We start from the raw sequence: 13,104 nt of genomic DNA on the forward strand, positions 1-13,104 counted from the left end.
GTAATGTCGGGTAGTGCTGGGTAGTATCAGGAAGCGCTGGGTAGTGTCGGGTAGTGCTGGGTTGCGCTGGGTAGTGCCGGGTAGTGCCGGGTGTGTGTCCCCCATTTACTGTGTTCAGCCTGCGCTTTCCCTGGGTCGTGGCGCAGCCACAGACATGAGCTTCCAGCCTGGCGTGGGATCTAGGGCCCGCGGAGCGTGCCCTGGCGAGGAATCTCCACGCCGCTGCCTGCCATGGGGGACGGTCCTGGGAGCAGCGACTTTCTGGGACCCCAGGGAGAGGTTTCGGGACTCCAGCTCTGGACCTGGGAGCTGCTCCATGCCGCCCGCGCCCTCCCCCGGCCCAGCCCGGCCCAGCCACGGCCGGCGGGCACCGACTTGGGCTGCCAGTCTCATTTGGGCAGAACTTCGGGCCACGCGGGACTGCAAGCGGCTCGGCAGCTGGGTCAGGCGGCCGCAGCGGCGGCTGGAGAACGCCCTGGCTGTGAGGCACCTTGCTGGCCACAGGGCCTTGGTCCCACTGTGTGCTCGCTGAGGTGGGAGGCAGGGCCCGAGAGGGAGAGGAGGCCCCGCTTTCGGGCCACCTGTCACCAGGCAATTTGTTTCTGTCACAGACCAGGATGTCTTGAGTGGATGTAGAGAGGGGCCCCGGGGAGCCCGGACATGTCCTGAGTGTGTCAGGCCGCGAGGGGAGCTCCCAAATCACCCTCACCAGGGTGGCGGCCGGCTTGGGCCTCCCCGGGGCACCAGCCCAGGCGCTGCTGGACCCCCATGCGCCGGCCGCACCTGGTCTCCCCTCCCTCCTCGGAGAGTCGCTCACCACTGTGTGTGGCATGGTGGCTGAGGGAGGCTGAGGCAGGAGGGTCAGGGGCAGAGGCCAGGGGCAGCCTGGGCTGTGTCGCAAGACTCTGCAGATCTCCACACAAACACAGCAAAAAGGGGCAGAACTTGAACGGTGGGTCTGCCCTGGGGGTCTGCATAGACCCACCAGTGAGTGGAATCACCTCACCCTGCCCACCCGGGGAGGCCAGCAGGGCCCAGCCCCCAGCCCCAGGGGGGGAATGCTATCCAAGCCCAGCGTTCTTCCTAGGGCGGTCCCCGGGATCTATCCACGGAACGTCGGGTGGTGTCGCCGGAGCACCTTCAGTCTTCATAGCTTATCCATGGCCCAGGTGAGCCTAAGCTGGGACTCTGCCCGGGCTGAGCACCGGCCCGGCAGCTCGGCCTGGCCTCTGCTGCCCCCTGCTGCCTGCTGGTGGTATTGGCTCCTGTGGCCGTAAAAGCAAAAGCCTGGCGGGCATTGGTTCAGGAGACCCAGCCAGCCCAGCACACCTTCTTAGACTTGCCTCGCTGATCCGCTTGCAGAGACAAAGCATGACCTGCCGTGGCATGGAACAGGTGTGCACCTGTGCCAGTTCTGGGGCTTGAACTCAGAACCTCCAGGTCTTGCCCTCTTTCACTCAAGGCTGGTTCTCTACCACTTAAGTCACAGTTCCAGCTTTTTGTTGGCTAACCAGTGATGGACGTGTCTGCCCTGGCTGGCTTTGAACCTCGATCCTCAGATCTCAGCCTCCTGAGTAGCTAGGATGACAGGCGTGAGCCACCAGCACCCGGCTTCCATGAGACTTAGCTCTAACCACCACAAAGCCAGAAGTGGAGCTGTGGCTCAAGTGGTAGAGTACCAGACTTGAGCATAATCTAAGGGACAATACCCAGGCCTCAAGACTGCTACACACATGCACACAAAGGTGTCTTTATCAATGATATTCTACTTCCTTTGCGTTCCTTCCCCCTGATGGAGGGTTGAGCCCCTGCCTTGCTCTTAGCGCTGTGTCCCGGGCACTGCATGCCTCCTCCGCTCTGGGGCCAGGCGGCAGAGGTGGCGCCTGGCGCCTGCAGGACAGACCGCGGTCTGGTCTGCGAGACGGACGAGGAGCAGCTGCTGCAGCCGTCCCATGCCGCAGACCGAGGCCCGTGGCGCCCTCCACGCACAGAGCGCAGCCGACAGCCCTGGCCACATCAAGGACAGGCCAGAGCCCGCAGCCCCCAACCAGCCACGCCAGAGGCCGGGCCCCACGCAGCGCGGAGTCTGGGGCCTTGTGCTGCCCACTTGGGGTCTGCAGCCGTGTGCAAGACCAGGGTGTGGGGCTCGTGTGGACACCCGAGAGACCAGTAGACCACAGCCCCAGACATTGCGGTGGAAAGCGGCCTGAGTGGAGCGGAAGCCAGCCCCACACAGCTCTGCGGGGCCTGGGATGGCCTCTCCTACCCTGGCCTCACCCCGGCCTGTCCAGCCCAACTGAGCCCATAACAGCCTCACCCCACCTGTGCAGCCCTGGCTGCTTGGCGGCCTGCTCTCAGTGGGCAGCGTAGGGCCCTGGGCCTCGCACCCACCCGTCTGGAGGGCATTTGTGGCACTGGTGGCACTGCTGTGGTGGCGTGGGGAACAGTGTGCTCACGTTCTCTGAGGTGGGGACCCTGGGTCCCCCAGCCCTTGGCTGTAGCCCTGTGGAAGCTGGTCGGGGCCCCATGGTCCTGGAAAACAATAAAATACCTGAGCCTCTGGGAACCCCAAGGCCAGTCACAGACCAGAGGTGGCGTTTCTGCGCTGCCCAGCACCCCCTGCAACCCACTGGACCCTTGACCCCGTCGCCCCCGGTTGGGAGCAGATTGGCGGTCCCTGGGAAGTGAAGGGCTCAGTCAGTGCCCTGGTCAAGATGCAGGGGACTGCCTGTGGGGGGCTGGCACTCCACAAGGCGGCAGATGCCACAGTGGAGACGTGGGGGTGGGCACAGGGTGAGGAGCCCAGGCGGGGACCCCTCTGGGAAGGCAGGGAGTCCAGGCCTGCCTGGGAGCCTCGCGCCAGCTCCTGGCTTTCTGGTGTGGCAGCAGTGCCCCCTGGTGGCCATGTCCGGTATGTCCGTCCTCACCGGCTGGCAGTAGAGGTGAGCACCTTGGTGAGGAGCGACTTGGGGTGCTCCTGAGGGCCAGGGGCGCCATCCGCACTCAGCACACGGCACCTCGGGGCTGTGCTGACAGCTTCCCAGACACGGCCACATGGCTCTCCTCGGGCCTCCTCGCTTCCCATCCGAGATCGGGCTCCGTTCACAGGAGGAGCCGGCTCTGGGAGGGGGAGCAGACAAGGCGTGGGTCCCCGGCATGAATCTCGGCTTGTTTACAGCTGCCCGGGCAGTCTCCAGCAAACCATCACTGACCACTGAGACGGGGATGTGGCAGACACTCGTGGAGGGTGGGCGGCCCTGCCCGGGCAGCACAGGGCTGCTGGGCCCTGGCTGCAGAGCGATCGCATACTGGACACCTGAGCACCAGGGGCAGAGCTGGCTGCAGCAGCGCCCAAGGCCCCTGCGGGCATCACAGACCGGACCAACCACAGCCACCCTCCTGGCCAGCTGGAGGGAGGCCCCGCCCCTCCCTCCCTTGACACAGGTGGGGGGCAGCCCAGGGCGGAGGGGAGACCCGCTGTGGTTTAGATCTCAGCTCTCTCGCTACTGTGTGGCCCCAGGGCCTTGACTACCAAATCCAGGCACAAGTGATGGCAGAGTGTGAGTAGGCACTTATGAGTCTGTTGGAGCCTGTAGTGTCTTCCATGGGAATGCACCGCACACCTACAGCTCAGCGCCATGGGCGGGGCACAGGACAGCTCACAGAGCAGGTTCCCAGAGACAGGGCAGAAAGTGAGCCAGCAGTGACCCTGCGGGGGGGGGGGGGGGGAGGGGGGGGGGGGGGGGCGGGGCAAGGGAAGGGGCGTCGCCCACTTACCCCTTAGAACTGCACAGAAGACAGGAAAAGGCATGCCCGCTTTGACCACTGTGCATTTGTGGTTTGGTCCAGGGCTGGGGCCGGGGAGTCACGTTCAGGCCTCTGACCTGAAGGGCAGAGCCTAAGGTGTGGCCAGGCTGGTGGCCCGCAGTGCACAGGACTGGGCACCCAGCCTCAGCTGTGTGTGCGTGCGCGCGCATACCTGTCCCGGGCTTGAACTCAGGGCCTGGGTACATTCCCTAAGCTTTTATGCGCAAGGATAGCACTCTACCGCTTGGGCTGCAGCTCCATTCCAGACTATTTCCAGTGACTAACTGAAGAGTCTCACAGATTTTCCTGCCCAGGCTGGCTTTGAACTGCCATCTTGAACTTCTGAGTCACTAGGATCATGGGTGTGAGCCGCTGGCACTTGGCTGGGACGAGTATTTTTGGCCAATGGTGCAGCTGTGGTTTTGCCTGGGTCACTACATGAGCAGACAGGCCGCACGCCCGCCCTCCCTCCCTCCCAGGACACGGCGTGCACACAGCATGCACGCAGCACGCAGGCATGCAGGGTTGATTGGGGCGTCTGTATTTCAGGCATGGATCTTTGGTTTTACTTGTACTGTTTTCCACAAGTATAAAAGCGACGAGCTCCTGAGCATGTCTACGGACTACCCTGCTTCTCTCCCGAGGCTGGCAGCGCCCGCCGCATCCCAGGGGACGGTCACGTCAGCACCGGGTCCCCATGCCCCAGGCTCTTCTCTGCTCCTGCTGTCCCGTCACTCCACGCCCTCAACGCTGGCCTGTGCGCTGTGCCCAGGGCGCTGCTGTCAGTGGGCTCAGGCCCCCGGAGCCCAGAACAGAGATGGGGACTGGCACGCCTGCGCATGGCGGAGGGCATCCCTCAAGCTCCACTTTCCTAGAAGGACGGCAGGTCTGCCAGCCCCACACCCGAGGCGTGCGGGCTGCGGTGAGCCTGGCTCTGCTCTAGCTGCCGGGCTGCCCTCCAGGCCCTGTGGGCCTGTGTGGGCTGGCCGGCGACACAGTTAGGGCGCCGGAGCCCAGGCGCAGGCCCTGCAGGGCGGCGGCGGCCCGCTGGGCGGCGGCTGCGTGCCGGTACTGCAGCAGGGCCCTGCGCTGCTCACCCTGCCAGACCAGCCGCTGGGGCGCCGCCTGGAGCTCCCGCAGCGCCTGCTTCAGGTCCCTCACGCGGGCACCGGGAGGCAGGTTCCCCACGCACACGGTGGCAGCCGGGGGGCTGTCCTCCTCCTGCGGGGGGCCGCAGGCCGCTCCCAGAGCACCTGTGCCCGGCTGAGGCACATCGTGGGGTCTTCCAGCACTGCTCCGTGGGGCCGGGTGCTTGCTGCAGGGCCCCGGCAGGGGCTGGGCTTCAGCCTGAATGGAGACTTCCTTCCCCGCGCGCCTCTCCTGGTCCCGGAGGCTTCTAAGTACTGGGATTTTCCCCAGCATCTCACTGGTGATCTGAAAGAGCAAAACGCCCAGCTGTTCTCAAAGGGTCAGGGCCAGGCAGCGGCCACCCCGGCTCAGGGAGGCCCCACCTGAAGGCAGCCACGAACGGCCCGGAAAAACAGCCTTCTGTTTTCTGATACACACAGCCTCCTTGACTTGGGAGCTGCGGAGGCCAGTCCTGGCTCTGGGGCTGCTGCTCACACGGGGGTCCTGCTCCCAATGACTTGTTCTGGGGTGCGTGAGTCAGGTAATGCAGGAGACGAGTCCTGGAGGGCCACGTGAGCCACAGCCTGGCCGGGTGGAGCCCACGTCCTATGCAGGGTCCTCCCACTGACCAACAGCCACCTTGTTTTGTGACAGGGGGCACCAGCAAGGCCCAGGCTGAGTGCTTCACACACAGCAGGGCACCAGGTACGAGGAACAAGGCTGAGGGCGGCCGTGGGTGGAGAAGCTGGGGCAGGACGAGACCCCGCTCACACTGGCGACCTGGTCCCCCTTGTGAAAGCACGCACGTGGGCTCTGTGGTGGGTCAAGGATGCTGTCTGAGGTGGACTGTCGGGCGGGGGGGGGGGCGGCTGATCACATAGGGCCCCACGGAGCCAGGCAACAGCCGGCATTTCTGCCATCTGGAGTGGAGACCTCACCCGGCCACTCCACAGTGTCTGCAAGGTGCGCCAAGCTCCTGGCTGCATGGAGGTGGCCAGGCCACGGAGGATGCTGAGAGGAGCCGCTGGAGAGCACCCACCTTGGACCATGTGATTCCCACTGGCTTCGGGCGCACACAGCCCGTGGCGATGACCCGGGTGGGAGTGAGGATGTAATCCACGGAGAGGTCGTGGTCCTCAAGCAGGGACTCGGGGATGTCTGTGACCTGTGTAAACCCAAGTGGGTGACAGGACTGCAGGTGCTGGAGCCATGGCCATCCCACGGCCCCGCGGGACCACAAGGCCGGTGGGAGGAGCCCCCACGCCCGCTCTGCCCTCCCCCACTCCGCCCAGGCTCCATGGCCGCCCCAGCACGCCCCGCTGGGGAGACCCCCATCCCGCCCCTCACGCTCCCAGTGCTGGCCACACCTGCTGCAAGTACCTGGCAGTCGTGGACCACGGTGACCACGGGCGTGTCCTCGCACACGGCACCCATCGACACCATCATGGCGTACTCAAGATCGGCATAGCCTTCGCCCTTCCCAATCCTCCAGCCTAAGAGACCACGCCAGCCTCAGAGACGCTGCTGAGGGGTGGGACGCGGCCTTCCCAGTCCCCAGCCCCACCACGGCCCCTGAACACGGACTTGTGGGGGCTCAGCCTGGGAAAGCGCGAATGCCAGCTGTGCAGGGGTTGAAACATTTAAACATCACGGGAGAACCCAGCTCGCCTCACCGCAAACTGCAGCAAGACCGGCCCAGCCCCACTTAACTGCTTCCGGACTGTCATGGTGTGTCGGGGGTAGGGGGCTGGGGCCTCGGCTGGGCACAGCCCAGGGCCAGTGGCAGCGGGAGACTCGTGCGGGCCTCACCTTTCTCAGAGACGGCCACAGAGCCCACCACAAGGAGGTCCACGCGGACGCTGGAGTCTAAGCCGATGGGGACGCTGAAGTCCCGCACACCCTGTGGAGGGAGGCACCGAGCTCAAGGTCCCCCATGGGTCCTTCTCTTCCCTCCATCCTGAGGTCACACCAGGGACACACAGCCAGCACACAGGTTCCGGAAGCCTTGTGTGGCCAGAAGGAAGTGGTGACAGTCACAGCACGTTGAGTTTCCTAGTATTTAGGCTACTTCCCGCCAGGCAGCGGGGCAGGTCAGGGCAGACCCGGCTCAGCCAGTGCTCCTCAGCTGGAAGGGCCCGAGCTTCGGGCTCCTCACTGCCTCGCCTAGACAAGGGCCGGCGCTACAGGACGGATGCCCTGGAGGCTGCGCACAGAGTCCGGACACGCCACACACATCCTGCGTCTACCCAGCGGCCTCCTCTCTAAATGCCAGCAAGGCTGTCCACCTGCCAACTCCAGACACCAGCACACACACTGTGAGGAGGCCGTGTCCATGGGCGTGGCCCTGTGCTATTGGGGAGCACAAGTCACCTGTACGGGGGCCCAGAGTCCACGTTCCTTCTGGAGTCAGCACGTGGCATCGGGCTGAGGCCTGGCATAGAACTCCAGAGCTCAGAGCCCCAGGTACACACCATGAGCCTCATGTCCTCCCACAGTGCCCCAAGTACCACACCCACGAGCCTTGTGTCCTCCCACAGTGCCCCATGTTCCACACCCACGAGCCCCCTCTCCTCCTGTCTCGGGGACCACGGAGGGGCCAGGTGCCTGCTGGTTTCCAGAGGTTTGCATCTGGGAGCCATGGCCACAGCTAAGATTTTCTTTATATATATATATATATATGCACATATATTTGTATATGTATATTTATTTATATATGCACACATACGTGTATATGCCCTTATATATGTACACATGTATGTTACTGTACACACAAATACACACGTACATGTACACATGTATACATGCACACATGGAGAAAGACACATAGATACAGCCAACACAAGTTTCACTAGTTGTTGAATATGCCTTAAATGGAATGCTTGGAACAAAGTATGTTCAAGATGTATTTGTCTCTAAGCGTTTTTTACCACTCTCTTATCTCTTAAAACTTGTACATTTAGGGCTGGGATGTAGCTCAGTGGCAAAGCGCTTGCCTAGCTAAGCGCAACGTCCTGGGTTCGATCCCCAGTACCAAAAAAGAAAAGACAAAAAAAATACAGTTAAAAAAAAAAAAACCTAAACAAAAAACTTGTACATTTAGAGATTCCACTTGCACAATGCAGTACAAGGGATAGCACATCACTCAGAAATCTCAGGAAGTAAAGTTCATATGGTGTTTCCTTGCTCCCCACAGAATGCTTGCTCTTGTAGAAACTCTCAACAATCAAAGTAGCAGGAGAATGCCCTGGTAAAGATTAAAGTTATAAGGCTTTAAATGGCACCCTTCCTTGAGCTTTTTCCAGGGGCTGGATCCCACACATACATTGAACCAGCCCATGTGAAAAGTCTTACGTGAGAAGCGCTGACTGAGGTCTTGCTGATTTCCCTCATCCTCCCAACAGGGAGTGCATCCAGGATCCTGACCCCAAGGAGGGGGGTTGGGGGAGGGTAGCTAAGGTCACATCCAGGTGGATGATCCGAATTCTGTCCTGCAACCTAAGCCTCATGAAGCTGGTTCAACAGGCTGAGCGAAACAGCTCTTGACCCTCAGCCCACCTCCAGAATGAGAGGGACACCTTTGGTTCCAGCCACATGGGGATGCTGGGCCACCTCCTCCAGCACCTATTCAACCAGTTCCTCTGTCTCTGGTCGAGGAATCCACAGCTAAGATTTTCATCCCAGCTTTCCTTCTCTCACACTGGTTGAGCAGGTCACTTTCCTGGGTTGGGGTGCAGAGAGTAAAACTCGGGGCTTCCCAACTGCCAGGCAAGTGCTCTGCTACAGAATTACATCCCCAGCCATTGAAACAAGGTCTCTCTTAAGCCTCTCTTGGACAGCCTCAAATTCTTCATCTCCTGTCTCTGCCTCCTGAGTGCTGGGATTGTAGGCAGGCACCACCACACCTGGCCTCTTCTACTCCACTCCTGTTCTATGTTTTTTTTTGTCGGTCGTGGGGCTTGAACTCTGGGCCTGGGCGCTGTCCCTCAGCTCTTCAGCTCAAGGCGAGCGCTCTACCACTTGAGCTACAGCGCCACTTCCGGTTTTCTGGTGGTTTATTGGAGATAGGAGTCTCACGGTCTTTCCTGCCCGGGCTGGCTTTGAACCGCGATCCTCAGATCTCAGCCTCCTGAGTAGCTAGGATTACAGGCGTGAGCCACCAGCGCCCGGCTGTTCTATGTTTTTTATGCCTCATCATGTATGTTTTCATAAGCCACAGCAAGTTGTATTTTCAGGGTAAGACAAGAGTATGAGTACGTAATAAATGACTCATTCTTTATATCTTGGACTCGAGGGAAATTTCCTAAAAAGGAGTATCGTGAATTGCCTTATTTTTCATTCTCAGTAGATTAGGAATCAAATGACCCGAGTTTAAGAATTCTTTAAAAAGTCACCAGGTTTTATTTAACTATAAAATACACAGATTCTATGATCACACACAAGAGATTTACCAGATGGTGACACCTTCCCGTCTAACACATGTAACAGCCTGCAATCACTTAGAAGTGGAGAGGAAATCGCCCTCTGCAGGAGAGGAGCCAGGGTGGCCACAGGGAGAGCAGGATGCTGACGCTAGAGGGCACCAGGGTGAACTGCTTATACTAACGGGGAATTGCAATTTGCTTGGGGCAAATGATTGAGTTTCAGGAGCAGAGTTTGTCCACCTGGCTGCCAGGTATTTTAATGGGGGGGGGGGGCTGCTTGTAGCACTTACCTGAGAGGTGGCACATTTCCTCAGCACGGCTGTAGTGGCCCCAGGAGGTGGGGTGATCTTATTAAACAATCCAGTCCTCAGTCGTGGCGTAGGGACCAGCAATGTTTTTCCGCTCTTTGAAGAAACAGATAATAAATTTCAAGATTCAACTTTTACACAGCACTTTCTTGTATATACTTCTGCCATTTGGGAAAGGGAAGCAGCTGACTGTTCTCTGAACACCTGACCCAGCACACAGAGGCCTGGTTGGGGGGCGGAGGTATCCCCTGCCCCCACGTGGGGACGGGAACGGGGGCGCCCGCGGGGAAATGCTCTGACAGGACAGGCCCCTCACACAGGGGACCACACAGGACACAACTCCTGACTGCTCTCGGGGGAGCAGCAGAAGGACACGGACAAGAGGCCAGGCCCCCCTGGAGCCCCCACCGAGTCTCATGAGGCTGAACCTTGGGTCAGCAATGTCTCTCACAGGGGTGAACATAGCGGGGAGCTGTGTGAGGCCCCAGTGCGGAGTGCCGCAGCCCCGCCCCCACCTCCCCCACCCTCAGCTGGAGAGAACACAGCCACAGCTGCAAGAGGCTGACTTGCAAGGACCCTGAGCTTCCCCGACAGCCAGCCCTGGCCATCGTCAGCAGAGAGGTGTCCTGCCTCTGCCAAACATCAGCCATCGTATTGACTTCATGGTCGCATGTGAACCTCGCTCCTTTTACAACTCTGCATTTAAGTTATATGCCCATTCTGGTTTCATAGCTGCTAAAGAACTGAGCGTATCACACATTATGCTTAATTATAATAAATTAGTAATATTAAAATAGTTCTTCCTGAAACATATTTGATTTTTTTTTGCCTGTACTGGGGCTTGAATTCAGTGCCTACACACGTGCTACGCTTGCTTTGCTCATGGCTGGTGCTCTACTGCTTGAGCCTCCTGCCTGGACTTTTACTAGTTAATTACAGATGAAGTCTTAAAGACTTTTCTGCCTAGGTTGGCTTCAAACTGAGATCTTCCAGGTCTTAGCCTCCTGATTTACAGACATGAGCCAACAGTGCTTGGACATTTCTAAATGTATTCTAAAGAAAATCCAAGCAATTTTAAGTTGAAAATGGTGCTGTAGCTTAGATTTGGGGGACACAGTTATCAGACTCTGACGAGCCCCGTGCACTCAGGCGCTGCCCCATCAGAGGGAGGAGGGAGCGAGGCAGGCGCCCTTCCTCTTCTGATGGGCATGCCGGCACCGAGAGCCTCTGTGCCAGCACTGGGCAGCCCTCCATCTCTGTGCTGAGACATTCAGAAATGCGATGCTGGTCTGCTCTTGAGACCCGCCACAGGGCATGCCACTCATCTAAGTATAGACTGCTCCCACTTACCAGCCCCGAGTGAGTACCCTGGAGGTCAGGGCAGCGTGGGAAGTGGGGTTACCTGAAGTGCCAGAAGCCGAGCGCCCTCCAGTGGCTTATCGGGGTCCACTTTCACTTCCTGTGCCCTGGCATAGGCGTCCAGGTCTTTGATGCTTTGGCAAGCCAGATAAGACCCCTAGTTAGGCAAACAGACAGAGCTGCACGTACATGGAGGACGAGGAAGCGAATGCTTTTCTGAGGGGCATCAGGGTTCACTTTAATGGTCCTGGCGGTTCTGAAGGGCGGCAGGCGTGGGAAGTGCTCTGCGGCTCGAGAAGCACCCTGTGTAAGGAGACATGCCAGATCATTCTACCCACGGTCGTGGGCTCCTGAGTGTATCGCTGAGTGCATGACTGAGCTGCCCTGCTTTTGCTTCTGTGGGCTCCTGAGTGTATCGCTGAGTGCATGACTGGGCTGCCCTGCTTTTGCTTCTGCAGTTCTGGGCCTTGAACTCAGAGCCTGTACCCACTAGGCAAACTCTCCACCTCTTGGGCCATGCCTCCAGCAGAGCACCCTGTTTACAAGCAATGTCATACAGGGACGTGGGCCGGCTGCTCCTCCGGCTCAGGACCATCAGATGGGCAGGGCAAGCCAGGCCCAAGCAGGACTCAAGGAGGCCTCTATGAAAGAGGACAGAAGGGAGCCAAGTTAGGAACAGTGTTTGCTGAAATAAAACATGCACTCCGGAAAAAGTACACGTCATGACTATAGAGTGAGGGTTTTCCACAAAACAGCCACATAGCAGCTGCCTACACAAATACAGCCCTCCCTCCCCGCTCAGGGCCTCCTCGTTCCCCACACCTGCTTCTCTGGGGTAATAAGCACAAAACCAACCACGAGCACAGTGAAACCCATGCAAAGAACAGTCATCAGGAGGCCAGCTCCGCTAAAGGGGCGGAGCTTAGTCCACATAGGGAGATGTCCAGTCTACCCGAGCATCGGGAAGCAGGGAGGGCCTTAAGCTATGACAGTGCGCGTGTGTACTCTCTGAAAATACACAGCCCAAAATGACAAACTGATGCTGCTTCAAGAAGATGGTCTTTCCTACTCATGCCACAATAAGTGGATGTCTCTGCTTGTTTTATATTCCAGACAGTGGTATGCTGAGACCCAGACATGGGTCTGTCTGTCCAGAGTGACTCCGTACCTTGAAGTTGGGGATCCTGTGATGGACAGGACGGGGAAAGTCAGCTAAATTCTGGGACTCCATGTAGTCCCAGATCCGTTCTCGGATGTCCTGCTTGGAGACCCCTGTGGCAAACAAGGGCTGTAACTTACAAGGGGAAAAAAAGGAATTCCACCATGCATTCGGGATGCAGAAATGACTCCATCAGGCCCTCCCCAGACCCTCAGCACAGGAACAGACCATAGCCGAGCCTCTCTACAATTGAATATTGGGACCCCATCTTTCCTAACTTAGGAAATGGCCACCTGGCCGGTCTGGACTGGCGGGACAAGTTCGTCATGCTTTTCTGCACTGCGTGCTGTCCCCCCCTGGGCACGGGCCAAAGCCTGCAGTATCCACTGATGGGCACTTGTTTGACTTCCAACCTGTGGTATGGTGTGTGCAGTCTCTCTGGTAAGCCTGTCTGTAGGTCTGGCAGCATGAGGCCTGGGCCCGAATCGTTCAGAAAGTGTGCAACAAGCCGCTGGTGGCCAGGCCTAAGGCCTGGGGGGGGGGGGCCGTAACAAATACTGGCCCTGGTCCCTGGCTGACAAATCACACCTGCACACTCAGGTGTGCTTCGGCAACATGCTGTGCCCGGCCTCGGCACCTCTTCTTCCTTCCTCCCCTTAGGTCTGGATGCGGCCTCTACCAGGGAGCTCCTGGTAGGCTCTGACAAAGGCCCTTCCTTTGGGAACCCGGAGGATCGTGTTAGGGCTTTCAGCAGAGGAAGATACGTTGGAGTCATGATTACGCTGTCATTACCCCATGGCTCTCACTGGTAATGCAGAAAGGCCCGGTGTATTCCCAGCACCGCCTGGGGCGCGCGGGGGGAGGAGGGAGGGGCCGCGGGGCGGGGGCGCGCGGGGCGGGGAGCGCGGGGCGGTGCGGAGCA

General features: G+C 59.2%; 1 protein-coding gene across 2 annotated transcripts; it reads right to left on the reverse strand.

Annotated features, from left to right (window-relative positions):
* Positions 1-4,718: 4,718 nt before the first annotated feature.
* Positions 4,719-12,829, reverse strand: Mthfsd (methenyltetrahydrofolate synthetase domain containing). 2 transcript variants are annotated; one of them, XM_013012635.1, is made up of 8 exons: positions 12,771-12,829; positions 12,192-12,295; positions 11,067-11,180; positions 9,647-9,760; positions 6,745-6,835; positions 6,316-6,428; positions 5,975-6,100; positions 4,719-5,241 (listed from the first exon to the last, which is right to left on the reverse strand). In XM_013012635.1, the coding sequence occupies exons 2-8, from the start codon at positions 12,252-12,254 to the stop codon at positions 4,747-4,749; spliced, it is 1,116 nt and encodes a 371-aa protein (XP_012868089.1). In that variant the 5' UTR covers positions 12,255-12,295; positions 12,771-12,829; the 3' UTR covers positions 4,719-4,746. The 2 variants fall into 2 exon arrangements, with proteins under 2 accessions (XP_012868089.1, XP_012868090.1); XM_013012636.1 differs by lacking the exon at positions 11,067-11,180 and adding an exon at positions 11,213-11,326.
* Positions 12,830-13,104: the final 275 nt, after the last annotated feature.

The sequence above is a fragment of the Dipodomys ordii genome, unplaced genomic scaffold (assembly GCF_000151885.1).
Source record: "Dipodomys ordii isolate 6190 unplaced genomic scaffold, Dord_2.0 Scaffold18, whole genome shotgun sequence".
Lineage (NCBI taxonomy): Eukaryota > Metazoa > Chordata > Mammalia > Rodentia > Heteromyidae > Dipodomys > Dipodomys ordii.

Excerpts from the sequence above, each read along its gene's own strand:
- Mthfsd (XM_013012635.1), bottom strand. The coding sequence starts at position 12,254 with ATGGAGTCCCAGAATTTAGCTGACTTTCCCCGTCCTGTCCATCACAGG. Across the intron at positions 6,836-9,646 it reads GGAAATGTGCCACCTCTCAG|GGTGTGCGGGACTTCAGCGT; the intron begins GTAAGTGCTACA and ends CTCCCTCCACAG. Across the intron at positions 5,242-5,974 it reads TGGGAATCACATGGTCCAAG|ATCACCAGTGAGATGCTGGG; the intron begins GTGGGTGCTCTC and ends TTGCTCTTTCAG.